This window comes from Abramis brama, assembly GCF_963993115.1.
Source record: "Abramis brama genome assembly, chromosome: 11".
Taxonomy (NCBI): Eukaryota; Metazoa; Chordata; class Actinopteri; order Cypriniformes; family Leuciscidae; genus Abramis; species Abramis brama.
The window spans coordinates 7,570,402-7,596,892 of NC_139973.1; the positions used below are offsets into that span (position 1 = coordinate 7,570,402).

Consider the following 26,491-nt stretch of genomic DNA (forward strand, 5'->3'; position numbering starts at 1 on the left):
AAACCGCTTGTTTTGTGTTCACATACTTGTGTAGAGTTTCAGGACTTGGCTTTAATGACAGCTGTTTTGAACAAGTTTGGGTAAAGTGAGTTTCAACATGGGGTGATGGGTAATCCTCAACTAGTTAAGGAACTTGTCTGATAACACACCAGCCAACCAAAACTCCATAATTCAAATAAATTATTTATTACTATTGAGTAATTACAAATAAAGGCAACATGTACTGCCGCTCACTCATATGAAGAATAAGACCAAAACGTGCACAGAGTGAAAAGCCAAACACAAATATAGCTAGTTAAAAACCAGAAGTTAATATTCATCACTGTAGGCTGTTGGTTTACACGTTAAAGTCAGCATGAAAGCAACATTAATGCATGCTCCAGGGGCCAGTTGGATGTCTTAAGAACTATTATGATACTAGCAGTTAGTAATCTTACTTTTCAGATTCAAATGAGACCAATCAAATTTTTTATGTATCAGACATAAAAAAAAGTTATGACCAGTCTTAAAGGGTTAGATCACCCAAAACTTTTACACATTTAAACATTGATCAGCAAACATAAACAGAAGCTTAAAGGAATAGTTCACCCAAAAATTAAAATTCTGTCATAATTTACTCACCCTCAAGTTGTTCCAAACCTGTATGAATTTCTTTCTTCTGCTGAACACAAAAGAAGATACTTTGTGTTCTGATGATGGAACGACGTGGGTGAGTAATTAATGACAGAAGTTTAATTTTTGGGTGAACTATCCCTTTAAAGAAAAAAAAATGAGATGACTAACTTTTAACATTAGTCTAGCAGTTTGTGCAACCGGCCACTGGTCTTATTGTGCATGGTTCATCTTTACAGGATATTCCAATGAAAATGTAAATCCAATAAATTCCTGATGGATAAAACTACTTAGAAAAATGTGTTTGCAAACACCATTTCATGTTGACTTAAAAGGTATTAGTAGACACACTTTGTGCTTCTTCATTAGCCTAAGTTTTGATGTTATGTTTTCTCTGGGGTGAAGAGGGAATGGTGCACATCCTCTTCAGCATATCCACTGCTGTCTGACTGAAAACTGTCCCCTCGCAGAGGCGACGCTGGGAAAGAGAAATGTTAAATGTGTAAGAAAACTGATGAACTTAGGCAATCAAGACACCCAGACAGCAACACAGTGTCAGTCCAGATCCGGCCCACATCTGGTATGCGTGGAATCCACTATGTTGCTGTCTGGGCACCCAGTTCTTTTTCAACTGTTTCTGTGAACAAAAATGATAGTTTGCAGATATTCTTGCTACTTCCTGTTAGGTTGTTTCCCCATGAAATGTTTTAGCGATAAGGCAGGCAAGATAAGCTGGACCAAATTCTTGCATTTTACTGCAATGTGTTTTTAACAAGTCAGCACAACACCTCCCTTTCTCACCACATCAACACATACTGCTCTCTGTGAACTTGTAAGGGTGATTTTGCTTATTTTGGTGATAACACTGCATGGCTGATAAACAGATATTCAGTTGACTTCAGTTTTACTTAACTGAAAAAGAATTAGTCAAATTAGTGGCTAAAATTTGTCTCACATATTCTAATCATGGTAATTTTAATCATGGTAAGATTCTAGTCTACTCATGTTACTTACATTTGGAATGCTGTGCCGAAACAGACAATGTGACTGTGGTGCAGAATTCTGATGAAGTGGCTTCCTCTTCCTCTGCACTGTGAACCTGAATTGAAACCCTATACTTAATGATAACACCACAACAGTATAGAAAACTAGATGTTTACATTGGCAGAGGATAATGTCAGTGCTGTTTTCCTTAACTAAACTCTTGCTAAGGTGTTCTTTATGGTATTTAAATTCCTGACCTGAAGTAAGAGCAACAGTAGAAGTGTAAAAAAGTAATGGTACAAAAGCTTGCAGCATTAAAAATAGCAACAAGCCAGCGGCATTATAATCTCTATGCAGAGGAGGGACACGAAGAGGAAGTTTGGAGGTGGATTTGTCAATAAAGAGTTGAGTAATATTCTGTTAATGACGTCTTATGGGAGAACTCGTGTGGGCAAGCTTTTGCTCTCGCCATAAAAATGCATTAGAATGATAGGAGATATCGTACCTCTTCCAGTTCAAAGGAGTTGCCTTGTTTGCTCAGGTTTAGTGGTTTTACTGGGCTTAGGTACCTCTTGATGTTGGATGAACACTGCTCCTGTGTGTCTCTGTTGGGGAGGGCTGTGTCGTCCTCCCATCCAGTGACTGTGATCTGACATAACGACTTGTGCAAATTCATTGCGTTAGATTGTCTTTCATAAGATTTATTTGTCGTCTGGTGTGCAAAAGGTGAGTCTTTGTCATCCATACTATTTGTCTGTAAGCAGCGGTAAGGTGCCTGATTGACACATTCAACAACCTGAGGACATATGATATCATGAGTAATGATAGGAACAGGTTTCACAGTAACGTCGGATCTATTCGAGTGAAGAGAAGGCAGGGAACCACCTTTGGACTCCATGTCTGTTTTTGGCTCCTGGCAAGGTGTACACTCTGCTAATGTACGCCTGAGGTTGTGTATGTTTTCATTTGTCGTCTCGGACAGTGGATGACAAGTTATAGGCTCAAAATAATCAGTCCTTTCAGTGTTTTCCTCATATATCTTCTCCTCAGGTTCTTTCTTGCTCTCTACAAACCAGTCCAAGTCTTGTTCCAAATCATCTACTTCCATTTGAAGGCATAAATCTTGGTCATTAGCATCGTCATTTTCTGCACTCTTCTCAATTACACCTGACAGACTATATTTACGCTTACGAGGTGAATTGCTTGGTGACGTGGAGTCCGAGCCACGGGATCCCGTGTACAAGCACATCTTGGAGATAGTGTCTTTTAGTCTTTCAACAGGAGAGCGCGGTTCACTGCGGACACTGGTTCGAGACATGGTCCTCTCCACGATTGGGGAGCTGAAGGTTAACTGGGGTGGCGCAAGCTTCTGAAGTGGCGTTCGGGACACGTGGGAGTACAGCGAATAGAAAGCGTTAGCCATCGCCGTCAATGCCTCTACTTGTCGGAAACGACCTGTGCCAAAACAAGATGAGCCGATGTGACAATGTCTCTAAAGTTGTAGTACGAGCAACATTCTGTAACATTCTGTGATTCCTTACTTGCTAATGAAAGACAAGGGTCTTCCTGGCGTATCCTGGTGAGTTGGGATTCAAGGAACAGACGGAAATTGATGCCTCTGAGCTGGGATGGAAAGTTGAAGAAACGGACTGGGATGCGGGCAGTCACCTGTGGTTCCTCGCAACCGAAACCCAGCTGGAAAAGGGTCTCTTCTGCATCTTCGGCACGCATCTGGAGGACCTCAGACACACTGGGGGATTTTTTTAGACATCATGAAAAGCAAAAGATATTTTTTAAAAAGTATGTGAGAGAACTCTGGTTCAGGTAGACATGCACGGAATCTATGCCCACGGAATTCCAGTGCCTGTCATTCACAGAGTTCTACACATTCTTCATCCCTTGCATGTTTATTTGCTGGATAATTTGCACAATTTCATGATGCAGATACAAACAGGAGTGTAATATGTCAGTCCAAGGAATTTTGTTTATGTGAGAAATGAACATAATTTCAGGGTTGGCCTTATCAGTAAGAGCCACAGGTTATTGTCATGCGAGTGGCATAAATTTACTACTTAATTGTGCATCACTCTGCATTTGCAACCACTTTGTTGAGTTTTTCCAATCTTCCAATCTTAAGCATGAAAGCAAAATGCACAGTGGAGGAAATTGTTTTGCTTGTTCCTTGTCAGGCACTAAGCAGGTAACCTTCATCCAATAGGCCAGCTAAATGAGGTATTATTTGGTCCATTGATTGCCTTAGCCATGCCCTTACCTGGAAGCAGTCCTGCTGGTAGTGGTTGAGAAGGCACTGGATGCGACACTCTGGCCCATGTTGAACAATGGCAGGTTAAGCTTCTGTTGAGGAGTGCTGTTGATACACAAATAATCAATGTAAATACAATGAAAGAAGGGATTTTGAGCCAGAGAATGAAGTGGGTGAGTCAATGGTGCGGCAAAGTTCAACCTGTTTCTTACCTAAAATGTGGCGCACCTGATGCAGCATATAATGCATTGGCTGTGAAATAAATAATAGCAGGTATAAGTGAAGGAAAGAAAATTACTATGTACAATACAATAAATGTTTGGGTTCACATTTTTTTTCTCTGAAATTAATACTGAATAATTAATACTGAATATTTCATACATATTCCCATCATACACTTTAAAATATATTATTTTTTTTACAATTAAATATTAATATTAAATTGTAAAAGTTTTTAATAATATTTCCCCGGTTTTTACTGTATTTTTGATCAAATACATGCAGCCTTGGTGAGCAGAAGTCTTCTTTCAAAAACATTTTAAAAATCTTCAACTTCAGACTTCTGGTAGCTTAAAATAAACACACTCATGTCCCAAAAGACCATTTATTCATTACTTCCTGTATCTGGCCTTGTGCAAGTGTGTTACTTTCCGAATGTAGGCCTTGAAGTTTTGTAAGAGTGGCTCATTATAATAAACAAGATGTGCTGGAGAGTGAGGGGAGGTTCGCTCTAAAACATAAATGTAGTGCTGCTTTGTACAGTATATAATCACTGCCATCAGACCGACTATGAGACCCTTACTGACAAGTACAAGGAAGTCACTCAAGAAAGATGTTTGACATTACAAAGAACCCAATTATTCAAAATTTATTTAGGCGGCACAGGGGTCTGGCACAAAATTGCCTTTAATTAGCAGTTAGCCAATATGTTGTGGAATATAATGCATCGAGGGTTGCTAACAAAATAAATTCTATGAATATAGAGTTCAGTTTAAGTGAAACTATTAGTCATTCAGCAGACATTTTTAGAAGAGAACTGCTCATTAAATGTGATGTGTGTGTTCTTTTACATTGTTAAAACACTTCCAGCTGTCATTATACCTGAGTTACTGTTGCTATTGTGTTGCTTCTACTCACCTTCTGCACCCAGACTCAGATCATCCTCAAAACTGGTGCCTGTCCTCAAAGGGCCTGTAGGGTTACATTTGACAATTTTAGGAGGATTTAGACGTGTCGCACTGGTAAGCCTGCACGGAATCGGCACCTGCCGAGGTCTCGAAAAAGCACAGATTCTAATCTGGACATCGTTCATTATTTAAAGCTGTACACATCCCGCGCCTCTTGCGGCTTCTTTTTTTCTGTGCAGGCCTACTCGACATATGTAAAAATTACATATTTTGCAATTCTGCTCTTGGATGTGCAGGTTTTGTAGTCAAGAACTACTTTTTCAAAGAAAAAGCCAACAACTTGTTTCGCCTTCAACCCACCTGTTGTTAGGTGACTGCTTTTGGAAGGACTGGCTTCATTCCTACAGATAAGATGGAGAAAATAAAACCGAAAGAGAGAGAGAGAGAGAGAGAGAGAGAATTCACTTTTATCAAGTCTGAATAAGCACAGGTCTGTGGGCGGGTTGTGGGCATGCAGAAAAATACTGCGATAAAAATAGAAACAGACACGCACACAAGACGTATTTGATCCTTGTGGCAGTACGTACCGGTAGCCCTTATTAAACAAATGTCAGAATGATAGATTATAAGATCTTTTGCTGCTTGTCACAGAGACAAAAGTCGCTTTCCAAGCACTGTGGATTCTGTTTTGTCTCGCATCTGACTACTGCTGCTGTGAATGTGATTAGATATCCTATTTAATTTACAGGCTTTGCAGAATATAATTCAATAACCTAAATGTCACGTGCATTTAATGTTAAAAAGTTATTTCCATTCCTAATAGATTGGGAAAAAATGTGCTGATCCTTATTCTTGGAAACACTTTCTTTGTGGCTTCTCTAGGAACTTGCAAAGCCTAAACAGTGAGAAACAATAACAATAATGTCAAGTTTTTCTGCGGTTTCCTGATCCAGAAAGAAAAAAAAAGGAAAACAGATTCTTTCTCAGCACAATCTATAAATAGAGAAAAACAATGTAGCTCAAATATTTTTTCAGTAAAAGCTTTCAGGTGAAGGTACCTTGTGGAAACATAGTCTTTGACCCTCAGAGGTTGTTAATGTTTTTGTTTTTTTTTACCTTCATGATCGTCAGCAAACAAGTTCAAGAACATTTTTGGTTTTCCATTCACTTGCTGTTATTGTATTACAATTGAATCACAATGACTGTCTTTTATAGAAAGACACACAAACACTCACCCACAACCTTGGAGCCAGGTTTCAATCTTTCCTGCAGAGCATCCTGTGGAAACAAAATAAAGACGCACATAGTGATCTTAGCCTGTCTGTTTGAGGATGGGTGTGTGTGTGAGAGAGAGAGAGAGAGAGAGAGAGAGAGAGAGAGAGAGAGAGAGAGAGAGAGAGAGAGAGAGAGAGAGAGAGAGAGAGAGAGGGGTGTAAATGAGCTTTCTGGTTTTGGAGTTTATCTGGTGGCAACCATGTTCTGTTTGTGGTCTATCCTTTATCTCTCACAGCAGCAGTTATAATGTGGCTTCATTTAGAAGTGGCCTAATTCAAAGTAGCTGCAATACAATTTTATTAACATTTGAATGCCAAATAACCTCCCGATCTATTGCTGCACATCTGATAATATTTTGCTTATTACTAAGTAAAGCATACAGTAGTCCCAAAAAGTATATTTGGACTGCATGACTATCATTAACAAAATATCAGGCCAAGTGGTGTTTTATTTAAGTAAATATAGCACAAGTGCAGTTTTCAAGCAAAGCATTTCACTAATGAAATAATTTTCACTAAAACACAAAAGTAAAGCCCTCTAAACACTTAATCGCCCTGGTTGCATGTAGTTTTGAATTACTTGGTTAAGAAGAAATGAGATATGGAGCTTCTTTCCATATTATAGAGCTATTGAGACAGCTGAATGTTAAACATTAACCTGGTGCTCACCATCCACAAAGACGTCATCTTGGAGAGAGAAATGAGGCTGCTGTTCTGCTGTTGGGCTGCGGTGTTCTGCATCTCTTACGGTAAACTTGCGGCGGCTGCTGCTGCTGAGCGCCCACGCCTGTCGCCTCTCCATTTTCGAAGGACTCTCCATCTCTGTGGCCACCTGTCATTAGAAAGCACTTCTTACAGGATCATTTAACAACAAAAAAAGGGAAAATGTTGCAGATGGTTTTGAAGTAAAATATATGCAGCAAAATAGACAAAAATAAAACCAGAAACACAGAAATCACCAAATGGTACGATTTTGTGTAAACTTTGTTATACATCAAAATAAAATAAAAAATATTACATTTTTATTTGTAGGCTTTAGCACTTTTTACAATTCACATGTTTCAAAGCAGCTTTACAGAAAATCGTGATGTTGATGTGTATAATAGCCTACATTAGTGCTAGATTAATCGTAGAGATAGAACTTTCAAATTCTTTCCAGGACTGTCATTTAAAATGAATAATCACAAAATTGTATACCTCAAAAATTGAGACCAACATCTTAAACTATAATCATCAGAAGCGTGGAGGTCATGTATAGACCTTATTCACAGCAGCGCCATCTTTGATTTTTAACGGGAATGAAAGTGAGGCTGTGAGGGATAGACATGTATCTCTTCAGAGGGTTGTACTGTTATTTAATGCGTTTTTAATGCTGACGAAACACTGCTAAAATATCGTTCCATGAAACTTCAGTAGACATCATGAGCTGAGGAAACCATATGAGTATAAATATAAGTATAAATATAAGTGATTTAGGAGTTTTATAGGCTACAGTTTTTTTTGTTTTTTTTATAGCGGATGCCATTGAAAGCATCGCTTCATACTCATGGCGCTGCTCTGAATAAGGTCCATAGATGAAAATCATAGACTGTAAAAAAAATTCAAATGAAAAAAGTGAAAATACACAACTAATTAGGCTATCTAAACAATTTTGCCAACAACTACAATTTTGTCATATATGACAGTGTTTTGTCAGACAATATATTTGTGAATAGGCCTATGTTGTTGTGAGCTGCTATACGGTTACGGTTCCCCGCATCTTTATACCGAAGGTGATAATACGCCCCATGGCTAGCTTGTACTAAAAAGGCAAAACTGCCTACCTACCTATATCATATAGGCTATGTAAAAATATTACTTTAAAAAAAACCCTTCCTGGTTCAAGCCTAAATTAAGCGTCATACAAACCCTGCATAATTTTCTTTCTCAACCTCTCCATTCGCACTCTGATTTACATAAAGACAGCTTGCGTTATAAAGGAAATCACGCGCAAGCAGAAATCGCGTTCGATAGAGGAACACCACATTTTCATATCACTTTCACATAAGATAACGTGATATTGTTTATAAGTGGATTATGAGTAGTCTGAAGTGCCTTAAACACACACAGAGAGAGAGAGAGAGAGAGAGAGAGAGAATACGGAAGTTTATAGTTAGTCTTTTCTAAATGATGGTTTCCATTGCGCATCAAGCCTACCTTAAAAAGTGCCTCGATCAGTCCATTCTCATGGCAACGGCATAATTCACCGCTCTGATGTCCTGCATCCCGCTCACACTCTCATCTTAAAGGATGTCCATCGCAGAGGTATAACAGAAGGCAGATTGAGAGCCATGGTCGATTGAGCCGCCAACGCAAACTTTCATGACGCGCTGTCAGCTAACTGACGGAAGCGGTAGGAGGAAGATGTGTTGAGAAGAATAGAAAGAGTACTCTGTTGTGGCCACACACTGGTGTAGGAAATACTGTTACACACCATTTACAGAACAAGTTTTATCGATTGAAGCATAGCAGACATGTGCATGAAATAAAATCGAGGCATAAAGGCACAGCGTCTGAAATGTCTACTTTCAATTAAAACGCCACTTGTTTTAAAAAGACCTGTATCAGTTTTCTGTTTGATCTGGTTTCGTCGTAGGCTGTCTGTTATTGTGGATTTGTGAAGCGTATGTGTTACATTGGCATGCTTTACTGTAAAATAAGTGTTAGATTTGAAGATATCAGTGACACTGCCAGTAAACTCCAACTGACACAGCTAACTTAACAGTTAAGTCACTATCAAAACTGGCAATTTGTCTTTTATGGAACATTTCATTATTCATTATGAATTATTTTTCCATGCAATTAATGTGACCTCGCAACCCTATCTTCTCTTCTATTCTCAATTAAATTTTCATTTTTGGATGAACTATCCCTAACAGCTGTGAACCAAGAAGCATCAAGGCAGGTGTGGTACAAAAAAAAATTAAAAAAAATAGCCAAGATATCCTGTCTTGCTCTTTTCCACTGTTGCCCATGTCTTTTTTTCTTTCTTTTTTGCAATATTAAAATATAAAATCAAACTTTAAGAAGGCAACTTTGATATTTCAAAAGAGTGGAGGAGGGAAAAGAGATGAAGGGAGAGAAATAGCAGAGATGTAGGATGAGGAGTGAGTGAGAGTGGTAGGCATTGAAAGAGCGAGAGGAGAAGTGAGCGTGGAAGAGGAGAGTTAAGAGGGAGCGAGACTGAAGAGGCTCAAATGGGATAAGAGCTACTCTGATCATGTTATGAAACACAGAACAGAGGGTTCAACCTAATGTGAGCAGACCAGCCTGGCCACAATTTTATCAAAAAAGAAGAGGAATGTCATAAGTAGGATGCCACGGCCAAGAAAATAATCTGTGTAAAAAGTTTCATAACACAGTAAACGTTCAATAAATTAAGAGGCTAGACAGCTGTAAAATGTTTTAAGACTGTAGTTGGTCAAATCTGTAAATGATGCTGCATATATATTACCCTTTAAAAGTTATATAAAAAATAATAATAATAATAGCCTACTTTTATTCAGCAATGAGGCATTAAATTGGTCAAAAGTTGCGGTAAAGACACCAATTAAAGATTTCTATTGCAAATAAATAGATTTTTTTTTTTTTCACATTTTCCACAAAAAGTCATTTTCAGCATTGAAACTAAAATGAATTTTTTCCCAAAATTACTGTTTTTAATGTATTTTTGAACCAATAAATGCAGCCTGGGTAAGCATATGAAACTTCATTAAAAACATTGAAAAATCTTACCAAACCCATACTTTTGAGGAGTGTATGTAAAAAAATAAATAATACAATTTAACTTTTTAGCTGGTTTGACAAAGTTTGAGTCTTTATTCAAACATCAGGATATCCATTTTCTTTTTAGTGGTTAATCTCATGGTAAGTCATATATTTAGGATATTGAAGATAAAAAGAAATAGCAAAGATAGTGTTTGCAACAATGTACTGTCAGTCTGTCAAGAGAAAAACTGAAGAGCACCGCAATAGCACTTTCTTGCAGTACACTTGTATTTAAACACTAGGTGTCAGTATGTGTTCACTTGTAATCAATGAGGTTTTTAGACGGCACTACGTCTGGGAATTTTTTTTGAGAGATTGGAAATCATAAACTGTGATTTATCATTTGGCTGAAGAGTTTGTCTAATTATCTGCCAAATAATTAATAATATTGCTTAAATGGATTTTTGCCAAAGGAAGAGTTTAAACTTTTAGTACATTCACAGATTCATAATGAGGTTTTAATGTGCTTCTGTCCCCAGTTAGACTTTAAAGATATGACTGATGGGTCTGTATGAAGTGGTTATAATTTATAATTAAAATGTGCAGTCTCTGTTAATGAACCAAACATTATTCCAAGATCGATTTAAATTTAGTCCAAATCCAAATACGTGACCCATTTCATCCCAGTTTAAATTGCATATTTGGCCATGCCATTTCATTCAACAAATAGAAAGCTGTCAGGCCTATTCTTCCGTTCTTGAAAATTAAAAGATTGGTTTCATATTGAGAATAATTGACTGTTATTTATGTGGGCTCACAACTTCTCATTGGTAACCAGGAAAACTGGAATGTATTCTTTAACGCTATAGCCATGGTTTGAAATTGATTGTTTTGTTTTAGATTTTAAATCAATTGAAAAGGTTGTCATACAAGAAGCAAATACATTTTCCATCAGCAATTTATCATGCTCATTATCCACATCCACAGTCAAATGCACTTATTATAGCACAAAGATATTTAATAAATACAATTTTATTATTTTCAAATGAATCACAACGACAGCCTTATTTACAGAATATTTCTACAAAATATACTGATGTGGGAACTGTTGAACATCACAAAAAAAGTCCTCATTTACTCACCCTCACATCCACATCCATATGCCTTCTCTCTAACTGATCTCTGAGCTACTCTTATCTAACTTTATGAGGAAAGCATTGTGTTACCATGTTGTCAGGGTTCATGAAAGCACCACAAAAGTCACGAGTACTACACTATAGGCTACTCAAAGTCTTCTGAAACCATGCAAAAGCTTTTCATTTAAAATGATATGTAGGCTACTGTAACCCCTGTAGCTCTTGGATCTCATTTGTGCACGTCAGGTTTGAACATTGACTGCAAATGACATTTGGCATGTCTGTTCCTAAAACTATTGCATGGCTTTAGAAGAATACCAAAGATATTCAAAATCATTGATTTTGTGATCCACAAATGAAGAGAAAATCAAATGGGTTTAAAAGAATGTGAAAGTGAGTGAATAAAAACACACATTCACATACAATATGGAAAAAGTGCTCATTCTCATTCAAAGTGTGGTTCATAACTTCATATACTAGAATGAAAGGTGCTGACATGGCAAAAGTTAAGAAAGATACGGTCAACAGGTCAAATGCTGTATTTAACTGCAGTGTATTTAAAGCGCTTAAATGTTGCCTGGGGCCGGTTGCATAAACTGCTTACTCATAAAAAGTTACTCAGTAACAGTAACATAAAAATGTAGATTGATCTAATTTGATACCGAAAAGTAAGACTGATTTACCCCATAACTAACTAACTGTTAGTTCTCAACACGATGGCTTGATCTGAAAATATTAAGTCTGAAAATCGAAGAACTTTTTTTGTACCAGATCTCAGATAGTTTAATGGAGCTGTTAAGTTTGCCAGGAGCTTCATAACTCATGCATGCAGGATACAAGCACCTGATTGTTGTGAAGATTCTCCATCCAGCATCTCTCCATTAGCCTACCTCCACTTTTATTTAATATACTTGAACCCTTTTAAACAGAATACATACAAAAGCAAAAATCTGTCATTGTGTGAAAATTCTTGTGTAAAATGACAGCGTACGGGTTTGGAATGACATGAGTGTGAGTGTTTAATCTAATGGCAGAATTTTCTTTTTTGGTGAACTGTTTCTTTAAGCATACAAAAGCGGCCGATCACACCAAGGAGGACATTAACTATAAGGATAATAACGATATAGAACTAAAAATTGTTCTAAATGAATAGCAGAGTCCACACCACAAATATAATGATAATGGCGCTGATGAACGATAAAAACAATGACAGCCAATCAGAATCCATCCTGCTTTAAAGAGCTCAAGCTTTTAATGTGGGAGACATAACTGCAGCAGATGCTGAGAATAAACAGATCGATATCATCCGCTGATGTTGATGCTAATATAGTTATCATTCTATTTATCTTTATAGTTATCGTTCTTGGTGTGAACGGGCCTTGAGCGGTTTGGAGAATGCATGGATAGATGTAAATGGCTCCTGTACCAAAAACTGCTACAGGTCAAGCATTATACTTTTGTTAAGATACATATGTTAGGCTGAAGAGGATTGCATGGCTAATGTAGCTGGCGTCTACTCTGCACCACATGTGTAAAAATCATATTAATGATTCCTTAGCTTATGTTATCTTCTTGTTCTTTCCATGATGGTTATATACGAACTGCAGGTATTCCAACTTTCTTTCATGTAGTAGAGCACTGTGTCACACTCTTCTGGCTGCCGGTGTTCCTCATTGCACCCGTGCCTGAATTGCTTTCAGATCTCCACTGCCTCTTACAGCCACAGTGAGATGCCATTAGACAGCGTTGCATGAGATCCCGGAACAGATGACCAGCGAAAAACATGTAGATCCAGGGGTTACAACAGCTGTTTAGACTGGCCAGAAGCATTGCAATGATGAATGCCATAGCTATTAGAGGCAAAATAAAAACAAAAAGTTAATGACACACAAGTCATGAGACTATTAAATATGAACATTATGTACTTGATTAAAATTGTACCAAAGATTATGTAAAATCTATGCACTTCCTATATTATGCCTAGACAGACAGACAACCAAAGATCATGTAAAATCTATGTACTTTCTATACAATGTGAAATAAATGAAGAAATTGCTATAATGGCAAGAATCTGTACCTGTAATCAAATGTTAATGGCTAATAAACTGAAATTATATATATATATATATATATATATATATATATATATATATATATATATATATATATATATATATATGAAGAGTTCAGATGCAAAAGCCTCTAAGTGCCTTATGAAATTTTCTTCTAGAATGATCATTTTTATCAAGCTCGTATATTTAAGTTCAGTAATTTAACTTAAATGACAATTAATAGGTATATTCCATTGCCATTAAGTGAAATTACTGAACTTAAATATACAAGATTGATAAAAAAATATCATTCATTCATTTTCATATCAAGAAAATTTTAGATGGCACTTAGAGGCTTTTGCATCTGAACTCTTCATATATATATCATTTAAATCTGTGTATTAATTACACGGTTGATGCTCTGAAAATCATCATTGAACAAAGACAGCAGAATGAGAGTTTCTGTCGGGTCAAGATCTGCAGACTGAATCATTTTTCAAAAAAAAAAAGAAGGGGGTAGCACTTTATTTTTCAGTCCTGTTTCGCATGTACATACTATGTACTTATCGTAGTAATGACACAACTGGGTAATAACTAGGTACTAAACCTACCCCTAAATATAACTTAACCCATGTAGTTACCCACAGTATTTGTGTGGGTGCTGTAAGTACACTGAAAGTGCACGTAATGTAAAATAAAGTGCAACCAAAAAAACGTAATGACAGCATGATTTATAGCTGTCTCTAAACACACTCTCTTCTCTAAAGTAAGTCTGAAATAAGTTCACATGATGGATTGACAAATGGGTCGGGGGTGGATGTGCACCTTTGTAAATGAATCATTCTCTTAAAAATGAAAAACCATGGTCAATATAATCTGCCATAAGGGAAGAGCAGCATGCAGATTCTTCAGATTCTGTTTCACAGGAAAAAATCAGCACACAGCACACTCATGAAAGACATGAGCATAGTAATGATTAAAATAATGATCAAATGTTCTAATATAATAATCATTTTTGGATGAGCTATACTTTATGTGAGACTTTAATCTCTATTGTCCTTTCAATGCCTATTGGATATTATTTTGAATCCGATTATTTTAAATGTATTGTCCTATATAGATAATTCTTTCAGCTAATAAATTTAAAGCCTATACTTTGAGAAGGAGAAAGTGTCATCTTAATGCAGTGTTTCATAAGAAAGTGTCTATTTTATAAAATCTCTTATAAAATGTTTATAAATTAAAATGAGCTCCAAAAGTCTGAGAACACAAGTGAAAATATACTTCTATTGTGTTCTATTGCACAAGTATAGTTTCTTTGTTTTCTTTTTTCATAAGAAACATTGTTTATGTTATTAATCTTAAATAAAAATGTAAAATCCACATTTTCAATGTAGTCTTTTGCAGCAGCCCACTTATGCACATTTAGCATCTTGATTGCACTCGTTTTCACCCGTCTAACTTTACTGTGGAGGAGTAATGCAGAAGGGGGTGGAAAAGGAAACATGTATAGCAGTCTTCATATGGGCCTTGTGGGTTTGACAACAAGCACTAGACCTCCTCACAAACTATGTTATGAAATTACAGGGAAATGGCACTCCTTAAGATCTTGTCAGGATAAATAGGATCGCTTTGATGTCATGCTACATTTAATTGACCAAAACCACCTGAGGGTGTTTAAGCTTTGAACCGCTATAACTTATTTTCATCTTTCTCTGTCTATATTTTATTCTGAAATATATTTTTTTCACAATTTTTATGACGTTAAATAGAGATGACTGTAGGGGAATGGGGGAGAATGCCATTACAATGAGGAGCACGGAACATCTTGTTGTATTGCCATCTTGTATGAAACATATAATAGATTTCTCAAGCTTTTTGAAACTCATAGACCAGAAAGTTGGATAACCTACAGATTATTATTTATATTTATTCATACTATTCAAAATACTGTAAATATTTATTCTGACTAAACCCAACTGTGACCTTATACTTTTATACTATTTTCATATTTGTATTCTTAGAATTGTTATTATTATGTTTCTTGTTGTATTTTTGTATTTGTATTTGTCCACTGGAAACTTCAGTACCAAGAAAAATTCCTTGTGTGTGCAAGCACCCTTGGCAATAAAGCTCTTTCTGATTCTGATTCTGAGATTACATGGATGTAAATTGTTTTTATGACTGTTTGAGGGCAAGATCAAGGACTGCCTTGATGGGCCAAAAAAAGTATTCAAGGGTTCCCAATATATTTCCATACATGGTCTTACCAGTAGTTTATAAGGATTTCTTTTTTTTTTTAATTATAAATAAGAACATATGATGCATAACTAAAAATAAAGCCATATTTGCAACAGAAATTTACACCAAATACAAAATATATTCATGACTTTGTAAGGCACAAATTCCCTGTTATTTCCAGGTTTCCCATGACTGTTGGAACATCGCGAATAATCACATCTAACATAAAAGTTTATGTTTATATAATATGTGTGTGTGTGTGTGTGTGTGTGTGTGTGTGTGTGTGTGTGTGTGTGTGTGTGTGTGTGTGTGTGTGTGTGTGTGTGTGTGTGTGCGTGTAGCTATGCACATATACGTGTGTGTGCATACATTATATAAACACAAACTTTTATGTTAGATGCGATTATTCGCAATTAATCGATTTGACAGCACTATTCAAAATGTATAATTTCCATTGCATTAGATAGCCAAATATCAACCCAAGTATATTTTTGGTGAAATATTTTGCTTAAAAACGTGCTTGTATTATATTTGCTTAAAACGAATGGTTTTAAATATGTAAGTGATAAGTGATGTTTTATGATATAACAATAACCCTACGTTGTATTAAAATGTACACATTTTATGAGCTGTTGATCAACAGAATTTCCACGAACCTTCTCTTGGAGCCATTGGATCCCAGGCTGACCACATCTGAACGAAGAAAAACGGCGTCCAGCAGATAATATAAGCCAGGACGATCACAAACGTCATTTTCACCGTCCTGATCTTAGCTTTGGAGATCAACTTGACGCTGCTGACGCGGGAGAGCGCGGTGCCCTTGGCGGGTCGCGGGGTCAGCGACAGGCACTGATTGCGTCGGGTCTTCAGCTTAAAGTTTTGCCATATTTTATAACTAATAAGTCCATAACAAACGCTTAAAGTAGCTACAGGAATGATATAGATGGTGAGACTCATCCATGTGACGTAAGCCTTTGCGCCCCAGGGCTGAACAAAATCCCCCCAGCAGTCGAAAACCCCATCACCCACTTCTCTGAGAGAGAAGATGTGAACCTGTGGTAAACTGAAGAGCAGGCTTAAAATCCAAGAAGCCAAAACATAAAAACGGTCCTTTCGACGGCGCAAGGATCGCAGAGGCTGCCATATAGCCAAACATCTGTCGATAGACATCAGCACGAGCATGTAAGTGGACGCGAACATGCCAACCACCTGTAGGTACTTCACCAGGCGGCACAAAAAGTCTGGTCCATAAAAGCGAAAGGTGATGTCCCAGATAAGTTGGGGGAGAACTTGAAAAACCGCCACCACCAGGTCAGCAATGCTCAGGTGTTTCATAAAATAGTACATCCGCGATTGACCGTGTTTACTCGTCTGGATAGCCACAAGGACGCACAGGTTGCCGGCGAGCGCCAGCAACAGAATACACACAAGGACGGTTACTTCGACTTTAGCCACTTCTTCGTTGCGCTTGAGGGGGTTTACGGTTTGGTTCGATCCCCTGCTGTCGTTTCCCCTGCTTGAATTCACCCAGGAGTCGTTGAAGTGCCAGAGAATCACGTCTTTCAGCAGGCTCTCCATTGTGCGTAAAATGCGCGAATGAGCGCGCTTTGTATAGCGGCTCTCAGGCGCTATATATCGTGACACATGAGTCGAAGGATGCCGTTATGATGGGCAATTAGCAGTAAGTGTCGATGACAAAAATTCGGTCCAGTTCACTGCAAAATAAACGTTAATTAAGATGTTTAAAATTATCTCAAAGTGGTTGATTTTTTCAAAGACAATTTCAATCATTTTAAGTGAAACCCAAATTGTCTTTATATCGCAGTTAGCTTACTGTCAACTATCTTGAAAACATCTACAAAACACTACAGATTTTATGAGATATATTTGTAATATAAAAAGTTATAATAACGACGGTGTTTATGTTTTGTCAATGTTCCGACTGACAAAGATACTGACACTGTTCCTATAGTAACCTCGAACGTGATTACTGTTCGCGTGCGTCTATTCAGAGTCAGGTCAAAAAAAAAAAAACGCCCTGATTAACTTTTATTCGAAACGCCAATTTAAACTTACATACATGCATGTAAATATAATACTACTTAAAAACAGCTTTTTGTTTTGACTTCTTTGGGGGGTTGAAAGTCTTCTTTATTATTAACAGTACGCTATTTAAATATTTGAATTAATAGGAAATAATAATACCAGTTGACTATGATAAAAAAAAAAAAAATATTATAGAATTTTAAACATTCATATTATTGTGACAATTACAGTTAAAAAAAAAAAAACCTACCTGAAATGTATTTCGGAAGAGATTCATTCTGTATGTCTTGGTTTGAAATGGAAGTATTGCTCATAGCAAAACTGCAGCGTTTATTTTCTCCTATGGGTTCTGGGATACAGCAGGTCTGTCTGCAAACCTGAAAGCAGAGCACAGTTATATGCGACTGCACTGGGTGGATTTGTCCTGCTGCACTTACACATTTCTACCACTGAGTGCCTTTGTTCTTTGCTGGATTAATACATTTATTTTACCATGCAGAAACAATAAGCAGCTAACATGTAGCAATTTCCCAGTATACTATGACGATATGCTCTGCTTTTGGGGCATATTGTCAGAAAAGTTCAGTGTGTGTTTCTTGTTTCAGTGTGTGTTATCTTTTCTCCTGAGCAATAATATTGGGGAAGTTCAAAAGCTGTTTTGACTTTAAAGGGATAGTTCACCCAAAAATGAAAATTATGTCATTAATTACTCACCCGGTGAATCCCACGTTCAGTCATGTTCAGTTCTGTCCTTTCATTGCATTTTCCACTGCTCTAAATATTAGTTTCCATTGTTTCTGACAAACACTGACTTCTTCCTCATGACTTGCTGCATGTCTTTAATGCCCTGTCAGGTACAGTATAGAGTCTGCCAGCTGAAAATAAATCCAGTTTAGATGCATAAGTGTTTCAGGACACTTTCCACTGTTTACTTGAATTAAACTTTGCCACAGCCAGTTTGGCCACTGATTAAAATGTATAACCGGTCATACATATTGATTAAAATATTCCTGCTTGGACAAACCCAAACCAAGATCAGTCAAGTTGTTTTTGACTGACTTTTCAGAATAATCATTGATTTGGTCTTCAATGCAAATGAAGCAGATGAGCGGCTGAATTTAAAACAGAATGGCCTGAGAAATGTGTCTGCTGGGTTACTGCGACAAGAAACAAACATTTATTTAACAATTAATCTGTGCTCCAATTCTTTTTCAAGGCTAATAATATTCACATCAATTTAGCCAAGTCTCGGAAGTTGAACACTGTTTTCATGCAGACAGAAAAAAAAATATTCAGAGAGTTCACACGCAAATAGTTTCTTTCCTGACAAATGGAGGATGTAACCCCCTCCGATGTGTTTTTCTCAATACATTTATGAAAACGTCCTTGTAGAATTCTTTGTAGAAAACAGGAATCACAAAATACTTTCTTCGCCCTGTTTGTTAATGAAATTACGAACACAATTATACATTACCAATTCAGACAATTTGAAATAATTATGTAAGTTGCACCATGAATGGTAATTATGATGTCACTCTTGCAATAAGCCTCGACAAAGAGAACACGTATAATAAACCACTGATTAGCACTATGATTGCAGATCATCCTGAGTACCTTGCTGAAAAGACCAGATTAGACCAGCATGAATTTCTAACATGATGATAATGGTTGAGCTGTTGGGAAGTTGGGAACACCATAATTTAAAACTTAAGGCATGTTGGTCACCAGGTATGTACTGTGTTTTCAACAGGGTATCTTATTAAAGGCGACTACCTGACTCAAAACAATTCTATTTTGGTTTGCATTGTTTGAACATTTCATCATCAAGTTCAAGGTCTACTGGAATTCTCTATTGAAAATTTACAATTTGCGAAATGAGTGTGTGTGTTTTTTTTTAAAGAAAATTCTTATTCAGCATTAAATTCATCAAAAGTGACACTAAAGACATTTATAATGTTACAAAAGATGTTACAAAGTGCTTTGTGTTCAAAGAAAACTTTCTATTCATCAAAGAAAGAAAACTGAACAGAACTGTTTTCAACATTGATCATAATACAACATTTTCTTGAACACCAAATCAGCATATTAGAATGATTTGACATTGAAGACTGGAGTAATGATGCTTTGCCATCACAGGAATAAATTACATTTTAAAATATATTAAAATGGAAAACAGTTATTTTAAATTGTAATAATATTTCACACTATTACTAGTTTACACTATAGCAAGCATTTTTCTTCCAAAAACATAAAAAATTGTACCAACCCCAGTGAATTTAGACCTCTGGCTTATTACTACAAGTAAAACTGTCTCTGTATGAATAATGTGCCAACAGTACGTACAAGTATATCAATGCTTAAGAACAGAGAAAATTTAGGTTACACTTTATTTTAAGGTGACATAGTTACATTGTACTTACTCAAATAAGTACTGATTATTAATAATAATTTACTACATATACTTACTATAGAGTTATGGATAGGGTTTGGGTTTGGTTTAGGGTTAGTTACTTGTAATTGTGCATAATTCACTGTTTTCCTAATAAGTACACGTAGTAACGTGTAACTACGTCACCTTAAAATAAAGTTACCAAAATTGAATGGGGCTTTCTCATCAAACTGATGAGAAAAAATCAGTTTGTTTACAATACTGGTTAACACCAAGATTTATACACATTGTTAGTCTAAATCTTCATTGGCACAAAAAGTGCATACATGTACTGCAATCAGGATTTGACTTAGGAAAGAGCAGTTTAGGAAAACCACACATCTCAGGGGAAAAAATGTTTTTTCCTTTTGATAAAGAGGTTGATTCTGCAATAGTGGCACAGTTGTGTGAACCAATTCTGAACATTTTGTCCCTCACTTATCCACACAGCTTCAAATTTCAAAACCGGTTTTCATACAAATGGAATATTTATCAAACTGAGCAGTTTGGGCTTTAAATGCTCCATCTTTACAAACGGATAAAATGCAAATACAGAGGCAGAGAATGAAGGAAATTGTTGTATATTCCTGAGTTGGAGAGATGTTTATTGCTTTGGAGACTGAATACTAATCACTGTAATGCTGAGTACACATGCCACGCTCTATCCACTGCACAGATGACGAGAAAATAGACAGGACAAGACTACACACAGGATAATTACACCTGTGTGTGACTATTCTACTGAGCACTTTTGGTTCCTGATAAATTACCTAGGACCTCAAATAGCAAACACCTTCAAGAAAGGAAAGGTACAACGGTTTTCTGAGCCAGTGATTTTCAAAGATCAAACTGCTGCAAGCCTTGATGATATACAGATCAGTACATTTCCAACAATGATTTTGTCCAAATTGGTTTGACCTCTACTTCAAAGCATTGGTTGCACTATGCCTTCAGTTCAGGACCTTTACAGGTTTGCAAGAACTGACATATTTCAGTCTCTATACATTACAAGATGTATTTCAAAACCATCACAGAAAAGAAAGAGTCACAGAGTCACAACAAGTTTTCCCCCCCAGACAGAAGCCCTTATACCAGCATAAAATCAGCTGCATTTGATCATTAGAAATCTATTGAGTATATTCAGCCCCTGCATGCAGGATAATTTACATTCATTCAGACATCCAACAGCGCGTGTGCGTTAAAACTGCATATTCATTGCGTGTTTTAATTTACTCAGCTATGCATGCTGGCATGTCAATCAAAAAGTACCTTGACGCTTACATCCCACTTTAAAATAAGTTAAATTAAAAACAAAACAAATATTATTATTTTTGCAGATGGCAATTTTTTTCATTGACACTTATTCAATCAATAATAGAAGTGGTCTAAATATTAAACCATGTACAGTGAGGAAAATAAGTATTTGAACACCCTGCTATTTTGCAAGTTCTCCCACTTGGAAATCATGGAGGGGTCTGAAATTGTCATCGTAGGTGCATGTCCACTGTGAGAGACATAATCTAAAAAAAAAATTCAGAAATCACAATATATGATTTTTTAACAATTTATTTGTATGATACAGCTGCAAATAAGTATTTGGACACCTGAGAAAATCAATGTTAATATTTGGTACAGTAGCCTTTGTTTGCAATTACAGAGGTCAAACGTTTCCTGTAGTTTTTCACCAGGTTTGCACACACTGCAGGAGGGATTTTGGCCCACTCCTCCACAAAGATCTTCTCTAGATCAGTCAGGTTTCTGGGCTGTCGCTGAGAAACACGGAGTTTGAGCTCCCTCCAAAGATTCTCTACTGGGTTTAGGTCTGGAGACTGGCTAGGCCACGCCAGAACCTTGATATGCTTCTTACAGAGCCACTCCTTGGTTTTCCTGGCTGTGTGCTTCGGGTCATTGTCATGTTGGAAGACCCAGCCTCGACCCATCTTCAATGCTCTAACTGAGGGAAGGAGGTTGTTCCCCAAAATCTCGCAATACATGGCCCCGGTCATCCTCTCCTTAATACAGTGCAGTCGCCCTGTCCCATGTGCAGAAAAACACCCCCAAAGCATGATGCTACCACCCCCATGCTTCACAGTAGGGATGGTGTTCTTGGGATGGTACTCATCATTCTTCTTCCTCCAAACACGTTTAGTGGAATTATGACCAAAAAGTTCTATTTTGGTCTCATCTGACCACATGACTTTCTCCCATGACTCCTCTGGATCATCCAAATGGTCATTGGCAAACTTAAGACGGGCCTTGACATGTGCTGGTTTAAGCAGGGGAACCTTCCGTGCCATGCATGATTTCAAACCATGACGTCTTAGTGTATTACCAACAGTAAGCTTGGAAACGGTGGTCCCAGCTCTTTTCAGGTCATTGACCAGCTCCTCCCGTCTAGTTCTGGGCTGATTTCTCACCTTTCTTAGGATCATTGAGACCCCACGAGGTGAGATCTTGCATGGAGCCCCAGTCCGAGGGAGATTGACAGTCATGTTTAGCTTCTTCCATTTTCTAATGATTGCTCCAACAGTGGACCTTTTTTCACCAAGCTGCTTGGCAATTTCCCCGTAGCCCTTTCCAGCCTTGTGGAGGTGTACAATTTTGTCTCTAGTGTCTTTGGACAGCTCTTTGGTCTTGGCCATGTTAGTAGTTGGATTCTTACTGATTGTATGGGGTGGACAGGTGTCTTTATGCAGATAACGACCTCAAACAGGTGCATCTAATTTAGGATAATAAATGGAGTGGAGGTGGACATTTTAAAGGCAGACTAACAGGTCTTTGAGGGTCAGAATTCTAGCTGATAGACAGGTGTTCAAATACTTATTTGCAGCTGTATCATACAAATAAATAGTTAAAAAATCATATATTGTGATTTCTGGATTTCTTTTTTTAGATTATGTCTCTCACAGTGGACATGCACCTACGATGACAATTTCAGACCCCTCCATGATTTCCAAGTGGGAGAACTTGCAAAATAGCAGGGTGTTCAAATATTTATTTTCCTCACTGTACATATATCTTCCGTGGAAGTCTCAGGACTAAAACAATTTTGTCCAATCATTACATTCGCTCCAATTTTTTCGTTGGAAAGTTTCGGAGGCAGTGTGTAAACATGATTGACAACGTGAGTACGTATTTATTTTTTAACATGCGAAAAAAAAGAAAGAATTTCGGACTGTATTTTGAAGTGACGAGAGAGCGTGCTCACGCTCACTTCCTACTTAATTCACAGATTTTTCTTTCATTTTACTACGTATTAGTTAATGTGTTCGTGTATGTAAGAAAAAAAAATTACACACAAAAACAAAACAAAAAATCTGTGAGTCGTGATTTGGGGCCCCCTAGCATCCTGGGCCCATATGCCTAGCATACTCTGCACCCCCATAACGGCACCCCTGTTTCCACACACCCTGCTCGCACAGACATCACACTTCATCAGTGCGTCAATGAGGCTATGCAGAGTTGCAGACAGACACTCGCTGAGCGCCACAAATAAACAGAAGCCGCCTTTTACAGTTCCACCAAACTAAAAAAACTAGCTTTTGCTGCGTTCACGCCATGCCGTAACCGTAATTACAAGATGGCAACCCGTGACGTTCTACAAGGAGCTGTTGAAGTCACCAGACTCGAATTTATGCGTTTCTATGTCAACACTATCAGCGTCAAAATTAATCTGCAGCAGTCGGGTGGTACAAGTAAGAGATCTGTAAGCTGGTTACTTAGGTAATCTAAGTCTCTTCATCTCGTGTCGCTTTGCAAACTCTGCCGTGTGCGTTCGTGTTTTGAAGGAGTGGCGGCTTTGGAGACCCTCTAGGGAGGGTGGGATCTTATGCTTTCAGCGCTAGCCTTTCCAAAATTGCCTACTCTACCTTTAATTAAATTATATTGTATTAAACATATTTCTTTCATGACAACTCTCAGAAGATTTTTAGCATGGTAATGGATATAACTGTGTTAATGTATTTGGTCTTGGCAGAATAGATCTGCTACACTGCTGCTGCATAGCAAGTACAGGAACTTGCTACTGCCAATACACAACTACTGCTGTGAGTCTATAAGACATATGCTGCTGCACAAATAGTATATATAAAATTACCTGTAGCAGATCTATACAGGTGGAGCTGGGGGAGGTGGAGGGTTTCAGATGAACTCTAGTGAACAACAACCAATCAGCTTGTGCCATAGTTAAAAATATCAATATCATCAGGTTCCATTAAGGACCCATCAGCCTGCACCATCTAGTTTCATTACAGAATTTATTTCAACTATGTCTTTTACCATACTATACACTCCATGTATTGTGTATTATATGATGCTTTATTGTGCTATATTTAATATAGTAATAATGCTGAATATTGAACGTACATTATTGTATATTATCTGTGTGTATCCCACATTGTATGGCATCTAGAACAAAGAAGCTGCTCTCAGAGTCAAATATATTATGAGTGTAAATTTGATTGGCCAATGAGCTTCATTCTGCATTTTGATTCTAACTGCATTGCTTTCTATTATGCTGCCTGAAATCTTTGGAACAATAAACAGCCATTTTGCAGGAGGCCTAAATCACTGGCCATAAAAGCACATGAAATCACATTAAGTGAATGAGTGCATAATGGAAAAAACACACATCTAGCCTGGCACTCTGAGAAACATGTGAAAAGAACATATACTGTATGCATTTAGATTTTTACATTTTCTGAAGAATCCGTCGTTATGCTAGGATGTTGCTATGCAGCTGCTAAGGTGTTGAGTGGTTGCTAGGGTGTTCTGGGTGGTTGCTAAGGCATTACTTACTGGCCTATGTCAAGTCAAGTCACCTTTATTTATATGTGACCCTGGATCACAAAACCAGTCACATGTCGCACGGGTATATTTGTGGCAATAGCCAAAAATACATTGTATGGGTCAAAATTATCGATTTTTCTTTTATGCCAAAAATCATTAGGATATTGAGTAAAGATCATGTTCCATGAAGATATTTTGTAAATTTCCTACCATAAAGATATAAAACATTTATTTTTGTGAGTGAATGCAGCAAAATCACGAACATAAATGGACAACTTTAAAGGCCATTTTCTCAATGTCTCGATTTTTTTGCACCTTCAGATTCCAGATTTTCAAATAGTTGTATCTCGGCCAAATATTGTCCCATGCTAACAAACCACACATCAATGGAAAGCTTATATATTCTGCTTTCAGGTGATATATAAATCTCAATTTCAGAAAATTGACCCATGTGACTGGTTTTGTGGTCCAGGGTCACATATAGCACTTTATAATACAGTGTTTCAAGTCAGCTTTACAGTGATAAACAGGAAAATGATGCAAACAGAATTCAATTCAGCTCTGAGAAGACTCTGTACGAATTTGTACAATGTGATTCGTATGGAAACATAAAAATAAAAAAAACACATAAGCATGAAGGTCCACCCCTAACCACAATCGTCAGTGGGGCTTACGCAGATTATACGAAAACATATGAATGAGATTGTACTAACTCATATGAATTAACCACTAATTTGCCAAAATGTAAAATAGTTATGAATTGACATGAGAATATGGCACATCTCTTCTCAGTAAACTGCATGATTTGAGGTATCATTCATGTCAGGTATTCACACGAGTTATCAGCATGAACAGTGAGGGGACCAGTGACGCACAAAAGTTTAATACTTAAAATAGGGGCTTTGAAATATCTCAAGCAAGCGCCACTAATGATAGCAATAAAGACCTCTGAATTTTCAGTATCAAAGCAATCAGACCATGTGGTCTGTATCCTGCCGGGCCAAATCTGCTCTTCATTGTACCGTTTAGCTCTGGTTTTTGTCTGCTTGAAAATTTATTAACAGAAAAAACAAGAACAATGAAATTGAACTAAACTAGAGTGATTAAACACTATGTCATGGGAAAAGTTTCTTCATCATATTTGAGAAACTCTGCTAAAGCCAGCAGAGAGATCCATCTGGGCTTCATCATTGCATGCGTATGGATTACAGTTTGGGGTTTGAGGAGGCATCAACTGCGCTCTGTTTTATATTGTACAGTGTGTACCTTACTGTCAATCAAGTAATCCGTAGCCATGAGCCAGAACAAGCACACTCCATGCTCCTGTGTTCCTGCGTTTTAGGGTGAAAATATGTGGTTTAACTTAGGCTACGTTTACACGGAAACGATCTGAAGAGAAAACGCAAAAGTGATCACTTTGCGTTTAGACGAGCGTTATGGGGGTAAATCTGCGTGCATACGGTGACGCAAAAGTGTGTGAAATCCAATGTAGTATGCACTCCAGGCGGCTAGGTGGCAATGTGAAGCACTGATCGGTGCCTTCACTGTCTAGCAGACTTTTGCGTTTTTACCGTTTAGACGGAAACGCGACGGTGGAGCGTTTTTAAGATTTCCACTCTGGAGGGTGGTTTCACTTTTTTGCGTTTTTAAGCCCCAAAAACGCCGTCGCCGTCTAAACGAAAGGCACATCTGATAAAATATTTTTACGTTTTCACCCGCGAGCGTTCTCGTGTAAACAGGACCTTAGATTTTGAGATTTGTAACAGTTCGTAAAAACAAAACAAAACATGTATG

The 26,491-nt window shown here is 37.3% G+C and overlaps 2 protein-coding genes across 3 annotated transcripts; both read right to left on the reverse strand.

Annotated features, from left to right (window-relative positions):
* Nucleotides 1–170: 170 nt before the first annotated feature.
* On the reverse strand, nt 171–8,638 carry tespa1 (thymocyte expressed, positive selection associated 1). Of its 2 annotated transcripts, XR_014608216.1 has the most exons (12): nt 8,457–8,596; nt 6,930–7,092; nt 6,222–6,264; nt 5,347–5,387; nt 4,997–5,050; nt 4,072–4,111; nt 3,869–3,964; nt 3,138–3,346; nt 2,482–3,051; nt 2,102–2,392; nt 1,627–1,711; nt 171–1,090 (listed from the first exon to the last, which is right to left on the reverse strand). XR_014608216.1 is itself a non-coding variant. In XM_084128539.1 (11 exons), the coding sequence occupies exons 2-11, from the start codon at nt 7,078–7,080 to the stop codon at nt 996–998; spliced, it is 1,764 nt and encodes a 587-aa protein (XP_083984665.1). In that variant the 5' UTR covers nt 7,081–7,092; nt 8,457–8,638; the 3' UTR covers nt 171–995. The 2 variants fall into 2 exon arrangements, 1 of the variants encoding a protein (XP_083984665.1); XM_084128539.1 differs by having other exon boundaries at nt 2,102–3,051; nt 8,457–8,638.
* Nucleotides 8,639–10,096: 1,458 nt separating this feature from the next.
* oxtrb (oxytocin receptor b) lies at nt 10,097–17,852 on the reverse strand. The gene is made up of 3 exons (XM_084128115.1): nt 17,732–17,852; nt 16,092–17,150; nt 10,097–12,993 (listed from the first exon to the last, which is right to left on the reverse strand). Exons 2-3 carry the CDS (start codon nt 17,011–17,013, stop codon nt 12,767–12,769), a joined length of 1,149 nt encoding a protein of 382 aa, XP_083984241.1. The 5' UTR covers nt 17,014–17,150; nt 17,732–17,852; the 3' UTR covers nt 10,097–12,766.
* Nucleotides 17,853–26,491: the final 8,639 nt, after the last annotated feature.

Bases quoted from the DNA above. Each gene is read 5' to 3' on its own strand.
- tespa1 (XM_084128539.1), bottom strand. From the start codon at position 7,080: ATGGAGAGTCCTTCGAAAATGGAGAGGCGACAGGCGTGGGCGCTCAGC. The intron at 4,112-4,996 runs GTGAGTAGAAGC...TTTATTTCACAG, and splicing joins TCTGAGTCTGGGTGCAGAAG to CCAATGCATTATATGCTGCA. The intron at 1,091-1,626 runs GTAAGTAACATG...TCTCTTTCCCAG, and splicing joins TTCGGCACAGCATTCCAAAT to CGTCGCCTCTGCGAGGGGAC.
- oxtrb (XM_084128115.1), bottom strand. From the start codon at position 17,013: ATGGAGAGCCTGCTGAAAGACGTGATTCTCTGGCACTTCAACGACTCC. The intron at 12,994-16,091 runs GTTCGTGGAAAT...TGCCTCTAATAG, and splicing joins TCCAATGGCTCCAAGAGAAG to CTATGGCATTCATCATTGCA.